The 18019-nt window shown below is 37.7% G+C and overlaps 1 protein-coding gene across 1 annotated transcript in view; it reads left to right on the forward strand.

The window, feature by feature from the left end:
• LOC127660947 (potassium voltage-gated channel subfamily KQT member 1-like) overlaps positions 1 to 18019 on the forward strand; it is a 48411-nt gene extending 30392 nt beyond the window's left edge. Inside the window, exons 14-18 of the mRNA XM_052151487.1 lie at positions 8068 to 8143; positions 10616 to 10710; positions 10932 to 10978; positions 11185 to 11246; positions 16677 to 18019. Coding sequence (XP_052007447.1) covers positions 8068 to 8143; positions 10616 to 10710; positions 10932 to 10978; positions 11185 to 11246; positions 16677 to 16901 — 505 coding nt within the window. The 3' untranslated portion in view covers positions 16902 to 18019. The remainder of the gene's footprint in view (positions 1 to 8067; positions 8144 to 10615; positions 10711 to 10931; positions 10979 to 11184; positions 11247 to 16676) is intronic.

The following is an 18019-nucleotide window of genomic DNA, read 5'->3' on the forward strand; positions in this document are numbered from 1 at the left end:
AGTTTTGGATGTCTGTAAGAAAGGACTACCATGTTTTGTCTGAGAAGGCAATAAAGTTAATTTTACATTTTGCAACAACCTACTTGTGTGAAGCTGGATTTCCAGCACTGAAAGTACTTCAGTAGAGCACCGGGCCCATCTGGAGGTCCAAAGGGACATGCGCCTTGCTTTCACTAAAATGTAACCACACATTGACAAACTGTGTAGAAGCTATCAGGGTCATCCATCCCATTAAGACTTCTTGAATCAGTGAATGTGGTGTTGTTTGGTTTGATTCATGTGTTTGTAAAACAAATGCTGCCATTCAGGTTTTCATCTAACCTTAATACTGTGAAAAAAGGCAACCTGTTCAGTTAATGTAAATATAAAAAATACTAAAAACTACAGAAGCTACAGAAAATTGTTAATTGTGGCTATAGTGAGTTGTCAAATAATAAAAGAAAATTGTTATTGAATCAACATTTCAGGTGTATGTTTATAGTAATATGAATTGCAAAATGTCTTAACATTATATACAATTATTTGCACATAACAATACATAGTTGCCTTTATATTTTAGGCAAGGGGGTCCCCTGCATGGAATCATCATATTTGAAAACTCCTTTTCTAGAGTATATACTTATAAACATTTACTTTCACTACTTTCATTTTTGCTTAATCCTCCCATGTTCAAGGGAAATTAAATATACTGAGTTGATTCTACTACAAAGTGTCTTTTCAGCTTTACTTAATCAGCATGTATTGGGACAACATATTTTTTGGTTTGGTTAACTGAAACTGGGCAGAAAATTTCTAGTTCCCAACTTGCTTTGCATGAGACTCGACAGGGAGAGTAAATGTAACAATTAAGTATTATTTTATGTGTCTTTGATTGTGATTAATATAATGGGGGAGAATTGTCAGTGTTTAATGTTTGGTTTTGTTTAGATTTAGAAGAATTTCTCATGTTGTAATTTTGGGGGTTAGCATCATGGTGAAGCGTGGAGCTTGAGCATAGGTTGAGGACCAATACAAGTTGATTTCTATGCATGCATTGCTTTATCTATTGAGCAATTGCTTTGCTATCATGACATTGCAACCAAGTTGGACTCAGTAATGTTTCCCACCAGTATGTATTTAGCACGCTAATTGTTCCTGTCACTAGCCGACATATTACGTTTCATTTGAGTTATTTTGACGTGTCAAGTCTTTGGGTTTACTTTATTCAATTAAGTTCTCAATACACAAAATGTAAAATTTATGCTCAATTATTTATTTTTGTAGTGAATATGTTCCCTGTGTATAATTTATGTGTCAAACTTACATTTGTTGTCATTTTTATGAAGTTACAAATGTAAGTTCAGGAGGAGCTTGTTCATCTTGGCCAGCCAGTCATATCTTAAAGAAATACAGTAAGCATCTGCTTCCCTCACACTGGTGACTATTCTTCCTGGCTCCCTCCACATCCTCATCCCCATCTCCACCTTTATATTTTAGAACACATATGCCAATTATTATTCAAAACTGTCTTTCTATTTCTTGCTTTAGTCAGAGTCACGTGTGGAGTTCAGCACAGGTAAAACACACCAAACGTGTTTACCTTAATACACTCCAGGAATATATGTATCAGTGAATTGTTATTTTTTACACCCCAAACTCTTGTTTTATAGTTACATATCTGTCTGTTTGAGTTTAGTCTATGTGCAGTACCTCTGAGTATGTTAACATGCAGTTATAATCAAGCTACAGCGTGTTTTTGCTTTTTCGAGCTTCATTAAGCAGTCTGTCCAAGCATACATGACAAAATGTGCAGTTGAATATATTTGAAGGAAGGATGTCAGCTGAAGTAGTGCCAGTAATACATGTTTCACATCATTTATGCATTTAAATATTTTTACCAAGGCAATGCTGGTATAAAAGAGTGTGCATGTATGCGTGCATGCGTGTGCATGGATACTGTTTAGTGATAAGATTAGAGTGAAGCCCATGATTGTTATGTTTCCTGTTTAGCTACTTGTGATTAAACTTAGAGTTGCAGGGGGCTTTTGGGGAGAGGTCAAATGACCAATTTTCCACCTAAAAATAAAATAAATTATCACTATTATTTAGATCAGACTGCCAGATTCAGATAATTTAAAGTGATAATGTTCTTGAAAATAAAAATACCGTCATTATTTACTTGTCTTTCCATACTCGTATAACTTTCTTTATTCTTTGGATCACAAAGGGAGATGTTAGGAATAAAATGTTTGGGAATGACAGCCTCATTCCCCGTTCACTTTCATTGCATGAAAGAGTTTTGCATTGATTTTAAGTTACGCCGACCTTTGCGAGCTATACGCCTCTGCCTATTTTTGGGATCATTTGGATGGCTTGGTCGACATCATGGTAACTGGAGAGTATTCGTCGATTGATATCAGCCTGTTGATGCTCGGGTGTGGTCTGTTATGGGCAGCGGAAAGGTCTATAATGAGGTGTTTTTTCCCTGAGAATTTTCTGGTAACATCCTCAATAGGGCTGATGCGAAAGTTCTCAAATGGTTGGGGTTTCAAAGGGGCCGGATTTAACTTCCTTGCTTAATAGATCATCGACTACCTTGGGTTTGGTGAGCGCTGATAGTAGGTTATGACAGATGACATTGTTTTAGCCCAGTCAATAAAAATTGGGTGAAAGATGTATCAGGATAGTTAACCAGTTCTTTGGCTTAGACAGAAACAATTAAATTTTTATTTTTTTGAAGCCTTTTGAACAGGGCATATGGAGCAAGCATGAGCAACTCCACAGAAATTGCAGATGTGCAGGAAATGGCACTGAGCTTTGGTGCAGCTGTAGTCTTTAAAATTGTTACAGATTTGTTTTCCTGCTGAGTAGCTCATTGTTCTACCTTTGAAATCTTTGAAGGAGGAAGCTGAAGGCCCACTGCTGGGTTGAGGGACATCATTTGTTCGTTTGCTCGTAACCGGGATTTCGGAGCGAGGGGCCGTAATCATGGGGCAGGACTCGGTTTGGTGTTCGATAGACCTGCAGACTGCACATGAGATGCTCCTGCATCTCAGGAATACACTGTTGTTTAAATCTAGATCTAGTGCTCTCCAGTACTGACAATTATTCCACTGGACTACTTTCGCAGAGCATTTTGCTGAGAAAAGCCTATGGTAAATGTAAAAATGACTACTGTTGGAGAGGCAAATGGACTGTTAGGTTCTGACTCTACTCATATAAGCAGTAAACAATCCTGTTTGTCTGTCAAGACATGAATAATGAGGAGACTGGAGCTTCTTTTCCATAGTGTATTGAATCACAGTCGATTCACAGTCTGAAAAACAACATTCAGACATATTACATTAAAATATAGTATGAATGTGTACATTAACTGTCACTGCTCAATCCAGAATTCAAACATATTCTCTTCACATTTACATAACAGTCAAAAGCTCCACATACACAGAATGTGCAATTAAGTTCGACAGAATTATTGGTTTTTCCAAGAAATTACTTCAATATTGAAAGGTTATTATCAATAAATTCAAATCAAAATTGAAACATTCTATTAATCCAAATGAACGTCATCAGATGAAAATAATACAGATCAACCCTTCTGCAGTATCAATAATTGACATGTTACAGGCAGTTTACAGAGTAAACTGTAATATTTAGCTCAATATTTATCACAGACCAATTTATACAACATAACTAATTACCAGATGAGTAGTTAACTATCACGCGATCACCCGTGAATTGCGGCATGTCCGTGCATGCCCTGGCAAGTGCATAAAGTTAAATACTACACTTCAAATATGGTTAAAACATAAAGAAAACCAATAACACTTCGCTAACACTTTGAACACTAAATCACCAACAAACATTTGAATAATATGCAGGAAAACATTTTCATGTGATACTTGCGCGAAAGCGATAACCTGTGTTCCACAATTACTTTCGGGTCCTTGAATAATGTATAACTTGTGAGTAAGCAGCCGGTGGAATTTCTTGGGCCCTCCTAGGGTAAGATGGTGCCCCCCTAGGCAGTTGGTGCCCTACACAGGCTGCATAGTCTGCTTATAGGGAGCGGCGGTACTGCTTGGAAATGTTGGGAAAGCTGGGTAATCGGACACGTTGGATGCAGTGGGGGGTGAATGATTCCAAGTGCATAGCTCGGAGACCCCGATTTGTGTCCGGAGGTTGAGACACCGCGTTGGGAGAAGGAGAGATGATCCCAGACTCATCAAGCTGTTGTGGAGAGTCGGGGACAGTTGAGAATTGAGAAGAGTTCGAGTTCGAGGGACATCTTCAAGTAAGGGAAGGGCCAAATGCCAAAAGAAGCAGCTGTTTATATGTGCTTACTCTTGTGATGATATTGGTCATTTAAATTAACATGCTCCTCCCGAACTTTGTTATGAAAATCCATACATACACAAGACCTAGTTCAGTCAGGAATATGTCTCTGTACCTTCATTTCTCTTTTAAGCTTCTCTTTCCCCTATTGATTTCCGTCATCCTTCCAATAGCATCTCATCAGCTTAACTCTAATCAATACAGTAGATGTTGCATATGTTGTCCAGCCCCATGGGTGCTGAGCTACTATCAGGTGATTGCTCATCAATCATCCATAATGAGTATTGGTAGATGAGAGATGTGTAAAATAGTGGATGTCATTGTTCTGCATGTAGAGGCCAAACTGAGATCACCACCTACAACCAAGTGTTGTTGAACACACCCTGTTAGTTAGGCTTAGAGTTAATTAGAGGAGGGGAGGTAGACGCTTTGGCCTGAAGTGTTGATGGTACAAATTACATGGCTATTTCCTGTCCCACGATACATTTCTTTGATCTTTATTTGGTGTAGTTATGGCGGGTATTGTCACAAGAACAACATCAATCGTTATTTACATGAACAAGCACGCAAACTCTTTTGATTGGATCATCTCTTGCCATTAAGACATGCACAAGTTGCTTAATTTTGGTTCACAGCACAAATTCTACAAATTATGCAGTAATTTGTGATAAAGTTCTGATTTTATTTGTGGTCTTTACATCAATGTGTAGAACAAACACCCTAACAAAAGGCAACACTGTCAGCTTTAATAATTTTCTCACAGGAAGCATTAATTCTTGCATTCTCCTTTTGGGATTATTTTGACACATTTTTAAAGATAACAATGATAGTACAATAAGATGCATGATGCAGTGTTTGTCTGTGTAGACAAGCTTGTCTGCCTGTTTGTGTCATTGGCGGCCATCAGTGGATATGCAATTGCTTTCACATCTGGCTGCTATTGTTTAGCAGACAGACTACATAAAAAATATTATTGGGAATGGAAGAGAGTGTTGAAGTCTGCTTTTGGCAGAAAGAAGGCCTCATATGATCTCCTCCTTTTCTCGTTCTCTCTCTGTCTCTGTCTCTCTCTCTCTCTCTCTCTCTCTCTCTCTGTCCCAATGGGAGCCTTTCTCCTTTCTGCGCAAGTCTCCACCAGAATTCACCATTAGCCAGGCTTTGTGCCAGCACTAGAGGCAGATGGTGACCCCGCTGAGGTCATGAGACCAGCATTGCTATGCTGGTAACCATGAGTGGAGAGAGGAAGTGGCTCTGTCTCAGGGACAGATGGGGTGGTTCCCATGTTATATCTCTTATGTCCCCTCTCTCTCACTCTGTCTCTCTCTTTTTCATGCTCCATTGGAATGACAACAGCCAAGGAAGTATGATTCCTGAACTGTGCAGACTGCTGGCAGATTCCAGCTTGAAGTTATCAGTTTGGATTATGTTGCTTTCAATTGAAGACATTCTTGACAAGTAAAGAGAGCCTATCATGCTGTTGTCAGTCATCACACTGATCATGATAAGTTTAAAGAAAAAAGATATTGCCTGTTATATGTGTATGTGAGTTGTCACTTCTTACTCTTGTAAATATTTCTCAGTGTATGTTTTTTTTATGAAACTTAATCTCTGCACAGCCACATACCTTAAAGTCTTGGCTACAAAAAAACTACCTAGCATTTTCACCAATATTTTCCAGGAAAATAGATACACTGAACAGCCATAACATTAAAATCACTGACAGGTGAAGTGAATAACATTGATTATATTGGTAAAATGTCACCTGTCAAGGGGTGGGATTTATTAGGCAGCAAGTGAACAGTCAGTTCTTGAATTTCATGTGTTGGAAGCATGAAAAATGGGCAAGCGTAATGATCTGAGCGACTTTGACAAGAGCCAAATTGTGATGGCTAGACGACGGGGACAGAGCATCTCCAAAACGGCAGGTCTTGTGGGGTGTTCCCGGTATGCAGTGGTTAGTACCTACCAAAAGTGGTCCAAGGAAGGACAACTGATGAACCGGCAACAGGGTCATGGGTGCCTGACCTATAGATATTTGAACATAAAATGGTGATAATTTGATGTTCCACAATATTTTCAGAGTTTGGGCATGAAATTTAGTATCACCTTCTGCTGGAATCTCCAAACTGCAAATGTAGGAACTGAATTAAGACTCTGAGCTGAAAACAGACCTGCTTTTGAAACGTTTTAGCACAATGACATATTTCTCAGGAAAATTGCATTCATTTATTACCATACAATTCACTCACCCTTTGTGCGCATACACCCAGAGGTAGTGCAAACACTCCCACCCACACCCACTTGTGCTTCTAGCGTGAATGAAAATTGTTCTTAGAATTAGCACTCTAATGAAAATTAGATAAGAGGCAGCACATAGTCTGTGAGAGTAGCACTGCGCTTTGCACACTTACAAAAATAGAGCCCAAAAACAAGCATTTAAACATATGCCTTTTTCAAAAGATTTTGAATATCATGAGAAACACATGCTTTGAAAGTATTCAGACACCTTCACTGTTTTCATATTTTATGTTCATTTTTTTTCCTTCATCTACACTAAATACCCCTTAATGACAATACCTTTTAAACTGTATACCAGGTGGCAGCTGATGAAGTTAGTTGGGAGAATGCCAAGAGTGTGCAAAGCTGTTATTATATTTTGAATATGTAAAATGCTGTATAAGATTTTAGTCACTGCATAATTCCCATTCTTCCATTAGATTTTTTTTTTTATAGTTTTGATATCCTAAAGTAGTGGTAATAAAGAATAAGTAGGAGTGTATATAATTAATGGCGCAAGAAAAGCTTCATTAGTATTTCCATTTCCTCCATTCCTAATCTTTTTATGCAAATTAACAGTCATCTGCATTGCTGAGAGTATGATAATGCACAAAGATAAAAAGGTCTGCAATTTAACCTTCATCAAATTACCCAGAGGGATGCTGGTTGAAATCCTGAGTAGTATTTTCTCTCAGACACTGTGTCTTGGTCATGACCCTTGTGCTAAATGGCCACTTGAAAAAGTCCTGTCCACATGAACAGCCTCTGGAGTGTCTTTGGGCTTCACCTGAGGGCCTGCTAGAGACTGATAGGATTGTTTTGCAGTTGATATTGAAAATGAGAAAGGGCATGATATTGATTATGGTAAATTAGTAAGGGATGGCGTATTAAAGTCTAATGTTAGATACCACCTCTGTGACCTTATAAAAACGAATACGCTATATTTTAAGTTATAACAGTTTACAGTAATATTGCACAATTTTTAATTGTGATTTTAATTAATTAATTACAGTAATCTTATTGCTTTTTGTACAAAAAGTACATTTTAAATTCTTGTAATCAGATCACAATTACTGACTTTGAATTAAGTCAATTACTTTTAAGAACAATAATTGGGTTACACATATTTCTAAAATCATTTTATGTAGAATACATGTAAAACACGTTTGAGTGTGTTTCTGTGCCTGCCAAAGGACATGTGCCCCCTAACGAATTCGAGTGAAAAAACGTTTTGTCCTTTCTAAAAAAGTGTTTTTTAGAAAGTCATTTAGTAAATAATTAGTCATTTGATTACTTTTCCGATGAAGTAATCCATAAGTAATCTGATTATAATTTTACAGAAGTAATTAGTAATTTGTATTGGATTACCTTTTTGATGAACCTACCCAGCACTTAATATAATCAATAGTGACTTAAAGTTTCTTTCTTTGTTTCTCTCTCATCTTGATTATAATCCCAAAACACACATAAACACAGGTTGCGGGATTCCCACAGAGCAGCCATTCGTGTGATCCAGAGAATGCACTACTTTGTGGCAAAAAAAAAGTTCTTGGTAAGGTTTTTATTTTATTTTTTTTGCACCACAGAACAAATCTCAGCCAATCAAACATATCTGTTTTACTGTTTACTGTTTTATGTGTTATTGCAAAAATAGTGACTTCAGATTAATGTTGTAATTACTATTAAGGAATTTGAGCCTAATCAAGGTTTAACTTGTCTTTTGTTACATTTTGAGTGGGAGATGTTGAAGGAGTTGAGAGTTGGTTTTTCTGGAGCATACAACATACATGTTAATTTCAAAGGATTGCCTAAATAGCTGTCCTACACAATTTCTCCTGCTTTTGTACGATTATGTGGCACTTAATACTCGTTACTGCACTTTGTTTGTTTTCTCCCTTTACCCTCCCATCCTGCTCTGCATATTTTATTTCACTTGCTTGCCTCAGTCCCCTTTCAATCCCTTATTTTCTCCTTGTTCTTCACTCCTCCTCTCACACACACTTGTGACACATTGGAGTGTTTGTCAGATGCTGCTGGCTAGATTTGCTGTGTCTGATGTCATGGCAATGTTTACTTTCCTTTCAATGGCTCAAGTTTGTCCTGAATTGGTTATTTGTGCCAGAGATGTGTGAATGTTTGTATGTTTCACCGACACTGATCAAACTGAGCTCAAGTTCTGTAGCAAATGTGGCGCTTCCACATGTTAGTCAGTAACTTCAAATAGACTCTAACAGCCAAGAGCATCATCACCTGTGCTCGATCTGCCCTGTTTGCAAAGAATGAGCATTTGATCAGGTTGTACGGTTGGTGCCAGCAGATGTGGGCCATTATCCTTAAAGGTGACAATCAAGAGAATATCTTAGCCCTTGGGACTTGTTTGATGTGGGTCTGATTATATCACAAGTGAAGAAAGTTCACCTGTGTGATGATCTGATTAGTTCAGACTTTAGTGATCATAAGGTTCACTCACAAGCTCCATCTGATTCAAGTTTTAAATGGATTACTCACCCAAAAGTGAAAATTCTGACATAATTTGCTCACCCTCATGTTCAAAACCAGTGTGATCTTCTGTGGAACACAAGAAGAGATGTTAATCAGAATGTTAGCCTCAATCACCATTCACTCATTGCACCTTTATTTAATCAATAAAGTAAACGGCGACTGAGGCTATCATTCTGCCTAAGGCCCTGTTAACACCAGGTATTAAATTGCATTTTGGCTGATCTGATCATAAGTGGACAAGCAAGATATATAACAGTTTACACCTTGTCGTAACATGCAATTCTTTTGACCACTTGTGTTTGGATCTTGAGAGGTGAGTCTCTGATTTCATGTCAACAAACATCAATCATTCAACAATGCATTACTGCATGACAATAAAGTGCAAAAAAGTATTCTGAAACTCATATCTATTAATTATACTTTTTTATTTAATCTAAGCGCAAACATGTTAAGAGTAGAATTGTCAAATATTTTCATATATTACCTGTATTAACTAAGCTTCAGATGTGTGTGCTTTTAGTCTGTGTCCCTGCATGCTGATAACAAGAATACTGAAGAAGTTACAATAAGTACATGTGCATGTATTTATTATCTTTTAAAAATGTCAGATTAAATAGTCATTCCCTTTAAAGCCACACAAAACCTGCAAAGTTTAAACTCTTGTTTTAGCTCATCAGTTAATTGACAGGTGAGTATGGCAGGCTCCACTGCTGCTTTCAAATTGATGAGCATTTACACTACGATACCAATGTGTACATTAGATGCATTTTCAAGCACTTTTGACCACCTCCGAATGTGGTTGAAGTGGACAAATCTCAAATGCTTTACAACCTGTTTACACCTGTTCTTTGCGCTGTCCTGTTTTAAACGGTGACTATGACCCCTGGTTCGCGAGTTCAAATCCAGCATGTGCTGAGAGACTCCAGCTAGGTCTCCTAAGCAACCAAACTGTCCCGGTTGCTAGGGAGGGTAGAGTCACATGGGGTAACCTCATCGCGGTTGCGATTAGTGGTTCTCGCTCTCAATGGGGCATGTGGTAAGTTGTGTGTGGATCGCGGAACGTAGCATGAGCCTACATATGCAGAGTATCCGTGGTGTCATGCATGACGAGCCATGTGATAAAATGCGCAGATTGACTGTCTCAGAAACGGAGGCAACTGAGACTTGTCCTCCGCCACCCGGATTGAGGTGAGTAACCACGCCACCACGAGGACCTACCAAGTAGAGGGAAGTGGGCATTCCAAATTGGGAGAAAAGGGGATCAAAAGTCAATAAAACAATAACTTGTGTAAACGGAAGAAATCCGTACAGGTTTGGAACAGCATGAGGGTGAGTAAATGATGACCTAATTTTTATATTTGGATGAACTATCACCAATTCAGAGATTGCAACCAAGTCAAATGCCAGGAATTCAAAGTACATACTGTACATGTACATTTCGGTTATCCAGAGGTCTTTAATTAAACTGTGATAAGTAATGAATGCACATTGCAGTAGCTGGTTTGTGTATGTGTGCCTGCAGCAAGCACGTAAGCCATACGATGTGAGAGACGTAATTGAGCAGTATTCTCAGGGTAACCTCAATCTCATGGTGCGCATCAAGGAGCTGCAGAGAAGGTGAGATGAAAACACAATTTATGTGACAGCATGTGAAGAGTAAAGTGTTTACTTCAGCATGGCTGTACCTGTATGAAATTTCATAGGTATAATAGCTGTATAGATGACTGTGTTATGACCTTTGGAATTCTCGATACGTTGACCTCTTTAACAATTCCTCTCACATTCCATTTGCCATTTCTGTCCATTAACATTTCATGTGCTGCACTTGGCTCTGACAGAATGGATCAGTCCTTAGGGAAGCTGTCTCTATTCCAGACAAGTTCAGGTAAAGCTGGGTCATTCATTACACTCTCTGCTCTCTTATCCCTCCACCCCCACAATGTTTTGCTGCTACAGTGCAGCAAATCATATCTGATTCTTTCTTTGCTTTTAATGTTGCTGTTTAGGGTTGTCTTGTAATCTTAGTACACATTCATGTTTGTGAAGTGTTTTGTTAAGTTTTTATCTTGGCGCCGTATTTGTCTTCTGTAGAGCGCCTCAAAGACAAAGGCACGAACACTATTGGCTCCAGACTCAACAGGATGGAGGAGAAGGTAAGCTCTTGAATATTTGTGCTACAGCCAGATTAGGGTTTGGCTAAACTTAGTGAGAAGGAGATTTATGGAATTTTTGTGCTGGGGAAAAAGAATACAGGAAAAATAAAAACCTTCTCTTTAGAAATGTTCAAGGATTCACAAAATATCACATACTCAGGGAGCAATTTGGTCAAGATTGGTCAAAAACAAACTCTTCCAACAACTTAAACACTGGTATAAAAAGTTCAAGCTCCAGCTCTTCAATATACCATAAAATGCATGTAACACAATTGGATTTACTGCAAAGAATCCACAGATAAAGATCTCTAAGCTTAAATCATCAATCCTTTACCTGGAGGGAGAGTGAACCTCTCTCTTTCACTGCCCCCACTCATACATCGCATTTGGATGACATTTTAAACATTCTCTGTGAGTGATATGTGCTGATGATAGTGTTAAAACTCTAAAAAGAACGGTCATGTGTGTGTGCGTTATATTCTGAGGTCTATTGGCCTCCAAGAAAAACAGGGATTCAGGAGCTCTACAAACATTCACTCTGCTCCTGTTCATTTGCCACTCCAGCCATAAATCCTTTTACAAACAGCTCTCATCACAGACATAAACTCACAACAGCACACACTTGTTCACATCTCTCTTTCGTATGCCCGCTCACACACACTCTCTTTCTTTCTTTCTCCCTGTCTCTTTCTCTCTCTCACTCTGCCTCTCTGTCTCGCTTAGATATTTCTGTAAGTAGCAAATTAGCTATTTTAATGGAATGTGAGAAAAAAACTCTTTAAAAATTGTAAAAAAAATAATTTTGGTTATTTTGAAAAGCATTTTAAGAGGAATTTTATCTTTTTGAATTAAAGATGCCACTTTTTGTTATGTTTAAGCATGCTGACAGCACGTGGTGCATTTGTGTGTAGTTACTATCATTGAGTAAACTTTGAAAAGTTGCGTCTTGTACATTGCTTCTGTATAGTTTCACCGCAATCAAAAATAAAGGTCCATTTGAGTCATGATCTGACTTTAAATTGCCTGCTGTAAGCAATGTTCCCATTATTATTCATAGTCCAAAGGTTCATTTGTAAGGTGTTGTGGACAGTATTAAGAGTCTGTTGCTTATTCTTTATGTTGGGGCATCTGACAGACATCGGATTTCTTTAATAAACTGTTTAATAAACACTCTGTTTACACTTATGCCAAGTTTACACTACATGATTTTAAACCCGATTTTCGCTCGCCGACATTTTTGTGGAGATCGACGACAAAAGCCTGAAATCGTGTGCAAATCAGAGCTAACTCACGTGAGCGACAATCGCAATGTATGAACTATCAAAGACGCGATTTGAGAGAAGCGCCGACGCGTCGCAGATGTTAGCAAGATATCTAGAATGTTAAATATCTGGACCTGTCTGCAATTCCAAATCGTGAAATGTGAAATATGTTTTGACTGACTACAACAGCAGCGTTGAACTACAACCAATGAGAGAGCAAGAAACAGGGCACGGGAAGTTTCAGTGGGAGGAGTCCTGAAGTACCTGCAACAGAACTAGCATTTGAACTAGCATGGCTGCGGTATCAAGAAAGTATCATTGGACCGAAGAAATGGAGGAAAAATTGGCAGAAGCACCAGTGCATATTTGATGTTTCATCTGATCTGTACCACAACCGGGTGGAGAAAGAGAAGAGTTGGAGAGAAATTGCCAATTCTCTTGGACAGTCAGGTAAGCAAATAGGTAGATTTTACAGTAGGAGATACATTTTCATATTGTAACCAATAAAATATATGATCCCTTGAGGTGATTAAAAACATATTCTGAAATGCATAACGTATGATCATGCATTTGTTTTCGTCTGTCGTATCATGTGTATTCTGTTGTGAAATGTAATTTGGAGTCCAGGCAGAGTCATCGGGGATTTGTCAATCGTAACATGTCTTGTAATGTGTTCACACCTGTCGTGGATTTGTCGTGTAATTTGATAACGATACAACCTCAGTGACAAGACAGACAATTGTGTAATATGAACGGTACCACGATCCGACATCTTTGAAAGTCGTGTAGTGTGTAGGAGCCATGAATACAACTGAAAACAACAGCAGCGTTGAACTACAACCAATGAGAGAGCAAGAAACGGGGCACGGGAAGTTTCAGTGGGAGGAGTCCTGATGTACAGAACATCTAGATATCAGCACTTCTCTCAGATCGCATCTTTGATAATTCATACATTGTGATCGTCGTTCACGGGAGCGAGCTCCGATTTGCCTATGATTTCGAGCTTTGGTCAGCGATCTTCACAAAACTGTCGGCGAGTGAAAATCGGGCCTAAAATCGTGTAGTTTAACTCGGCATTAGACGTTTAGACAATTGTTATGTGATAAACATTTTTTGCATCAAAGTTTTAACATAATAAGCAAATGTGCAAATAATTGTAAATCCATTTAACAGTGTTTTATTGACGGTAATCTATCTGTCAAAATCTCACATCAAATCCCTACATTGGATATACTTTATTTATTTTTCTTATTTATCTTGTCCGCAGAGACCACATTTGGTCCCCCTCAATGTTCAAACCAAATCTACACAATTTACTTTGTACAGTTATTTATTTGCGGCAGCCGTAGTTGTAATCACAATTATTTTTTTCTATGAATTGTGACACCCTGGTCTGAAATCATTTTATTAAAATAAGTAGAATGTAAAAGTGTTGAAGACTGTAGGCTAGAACTGTTTTTATGTCATTGGTCTCATTTTTGTACCATGCATCTTTCTGTGGCAAGAGTAATTGATGTACTGAGAAGCAGTGACGTGCGGTGATGTCTTAAAGAGGCTAGGCACTGAGTTATGAAAGCCAGATTACCTGATTTATTGTTTAAGCTAATAATACGTAATAACAGTGAACGTTACGCACAAGCGCGGCATATCAAGAAATGTAAAAATCAGGATGTATATCGTGTACTCTCTCTCTCTCTCTCTCTATCACAGACACACACACACACAAGCGCGTAAACAGTGAACGTTACGCACAAGCGCGGCATATCAAGAAATGTATATGTATTTTATATATGTTTTATATATAATATATACGATTTTGTTAATATATCTTCATTAGATATTATTATACAAAATTCAGTAGTCAAAACACAGAACATATAACAGAACATAAGTTGTTTATTTTTTACAACATTATGTGCTTATTTTTTTATGTGCAATCTTCATCTTTATAACAGAAGATACAATACAACAATCCTTTACCTTTTCATTGTGGTAGGTTATATACAGCTTCCTTTGCTCCTCAAGTGCAAGGTCGATCCGAGATTTTCCAAAGGTTTTCAGTGTAATTTGACACTGGATGTGAGCTGACGACTTTTCATGCTTGGTTGTTCAAATCACAATATCCCGCTGAAGTCCAAACAGTCTGACTGGTTGAAAAAAGCAGGCAGGGATGCTGATTGTTAGCACAGCCACATAGCCAATCTTTTCTTACATACCAATCAGTTTGAAATGATCGGATAATTTTTGTGCCTTTTGCTGTACTAGTCAATCTAAGGCTGGCGTAGACCTCCCTCTAGCAATTAACTCATATTTGGAATTAAAATCGAGCTTGGAAGTTGGAAAAAATTCTTAATTCCGTGATTATGGCTGGTGCTGTCATTTTGATTTTGAATTTGGCGGGGATTAGGCATGTACACTAGCTGTGGTGTAATGACGTTAGCTACGCAAATGTCCAGGAATATCTCGATTTTAATTGGTCCATGTCTGATACGTAACGGAGATGATTACGGGCATTACATATTTACGTCAAAAGGCACAGCAGATTTGTGCTTTTTGCCGTACATGTTAAAGAATACAGGATCGAAGTGCGCATGCGCAACATGGGTTTTCCGCGTGTCGTCTGCAATGAATGGACCGTAAAAGCACTGCTTATTCTACCATTTGTTTTTAGTTGATTATGCGTAACTGCTACATTTGTCATCATAACGTCTAAACAATTGGAATAACACACATATTGCATATATAAATCACAAGAATAAAAAGTAAAAATACAAATACAAGTTTATTATTTAATAAACATTTTATTTTTTAATTTTGGCAGGGTAGGCAGTGCCTAGTTTGCCTACCCAGACCACACGTCAGTGATGAGAAGTGCAAAACCAGTAGGAACCACAGTGTTTGACTTTTGTCTGTATAGAACTGTTTGAAAATGTGCCATTTGTTGTAGATCCTGTGTGGACAGCATTCAGTGATGACAGGATGCCCTGCCCCTTTCAGTGTCATTCTTCTTTCCAATTTTGTGGTAAACAGGAAGCAGGCAGTGTCTGGCATAAACAGGAACAAATAGCTCTTATACAAACACCCGCCTAAGCAACTAATCAGTGTACTGTTAGCACTTCCACTTAAACTTTAACTGTGCTTTTTTTCTGTGAAATTTAATTGCAAAATTTATTTTTTTAAATAATATACATATATACAACACGTTTACTCAGACAAACATTAACATCATTTATAGCTCCTTATAGTTTTAATTTTGATACATAATAATTTAATGGTTTGTTAAGAAAAAACTGTAAATGTGTCTTTTACATGATTTTGCAGTATGGATGCAACATGCTAGTTACTGACCCTCCATGCTTTGTCACATCAAACTGCTTTAAGCCCCCAATGGGGGGAAGGTAACAACTTATATTTATACCTTACTAAATGGAAACATGGAAATGGTTCATGCTGCAACCCCCCAATTTTAAGACAAATCTACACCCTTGGGAGTTACTATATGTTTACATGATCAAATCTGTGTGTTTGTGCAAGTGTACATGTGTTTGTATGTGACTGTGGCGGCACTATCATTGTGTAAACTGTGGTCCAGCACGGAGACACTCGTCTGGTTATTTCTAATGGGGTGTAGACAGCCCTGGCTCCACACATCACTTAGCTTAAATGACATTTGCCTCCCCAACTGTATAATGAAGAATTGCAAGAATGTTACTGATAGTTTTCTTACCCTCAAACATGAATCCCTTGAAATATTCAAAAACAACAATCCATGCATACAGTCTTTAGGCACATAGACAATTCCTCGGACTTAAAATAGTTAATATATGGACTAAATACTTATAGCTATTTAATGAGTCTCAAGAAGATGGTTTTGCACTCAACAACATAATATAACCCTTCAGTTTTAACAAATAAGTGTGGCCTGATCATTTTAAATCTACTTCTTTACATCTAGTTTCATGTTTCCTAATCCTATTCACATAAAATAATTGATGTATTGCCTTTACAAGTCAATTTACAGATGGGCCATTTTATCAGCTGTTGTTTTATGTTTCGTATTGGCAGATTGTCTCAAGTTTATGACATGTGTATTTACACAGGCATTGTAATGTTATTTTAGACAATGTTTTGAAAGATGTGCTGAGGCCACACACTCGTTTCCTCACAGATCACACACATGGACAAGACACTCAACCGCATTGCTGAGTCTCTGATCCTCCTGTTGGGTAGAGAGAGTCAGGGGGATTTGGCCAGACGGCAAAAAAGGGGTGTCAGCATCCACAGACAATCAGCTAACCATGGCCTGACAGTGCCGGACAGGCAAGACAGCCTACCCAGCTACCAGCAACTCTCAACAGAAACTTTATCCTCTCCCAATAGGGTGGAAAGCTGAGTCCACTAAATCACAAAGTGCCTGAAACTGTGTCAGTTTTGTCTTAAATTAATAGAGAAGATTATATTTGGGAGGTATGAACATCAGATTAAAGCTCATCTCAGAGTTCAGAGTTGGCTGTTTTTAAGATATGTACTGAATTTTTAAATATTTTTCTGTAAGTTTGTTGGACAGTTGGATTTCTTCTAAAGCAACAAGACATGTATACATATTTTAGCATACAATTATATAAGTATGGCTTTTTGGTATTATCCAGTAGATGATTTCCTTTTTTAAACAGATAGAAAGCAGTGCTCAACAATAAGAATGGAGAGATTTTTGGGCCAGTTAACAAAACTCCAAATGTTACATTCATTGTTTTTATTGTTTTTGTTTTTCATTGCATTGCATTGCACTGCAAACTTACAAATATACATTTATGTGATGTTTGAGCATTGTTCTTGCCAATTCTTCCAATTTAAACTTGTCACCAATGTTTTGTGGTAATTGTGAGAATGACGTAATAGTTTTAGAAGCGTTATACAATGAAAATCATAAACCAATCAGTAACATTTTGCTATGCATATTGTTTTCCAACACAGCTAGTTTTATGGAAAGAAAACTTAACATTTAATGAAAAATATTATTCCTGGCACATATACAGCAAGTGAAAATGATGAAATCTGAACTAGCAAGAAAATAAATCCTAACTGTTGAGCCCTGGAAAATATTATGTTGTAAGGAATTTGCCCTCTACCCTCCATATATGAATGTTACAATGAAGACATTATTTTGGATTGTTATGAATTGACCTTTTTTCTGGTAAATGATTGCTATTGAAAATTGAGAGGAACAAAATGCTCATTGCTCCCGTTTATGAAATGGTCATAAACAGTTTAGAGAAACATTGATCTGTGAATTCAGCTGTAGAGGCTTTTCACTTACCTCTGTCCTCCAAATTAAGTTTATATGTATGTATATTTACAGAAGTACAAATGTGAATGTGCTGATCTTTCAAGCAACACTACTGATTAAATTCTCCAGTGAACAGTTTTATCCAAATTGTGAATTTTATAAAGTACTGAGAGTTTTTCACTGTGGCAAAAATGCAATATTGGCTAACCGTTTTCTGGTTTTAC

This window comes from Xyrauchen texanus, chromosome 1, assembly GCF_025860055.1.
Source record: "Xyrauchen texanus isolate HMW12.3.18 chromosome 1, RBS_HiC_50CHRs, whole genome shotgun sequence".
Lineage (NCBI taxonomy): Eukaryota > Metazoa > Chordata > Actinopteri > Cypriniformes > Catostomidae > Xyrauchen > Xyrauchen texanus.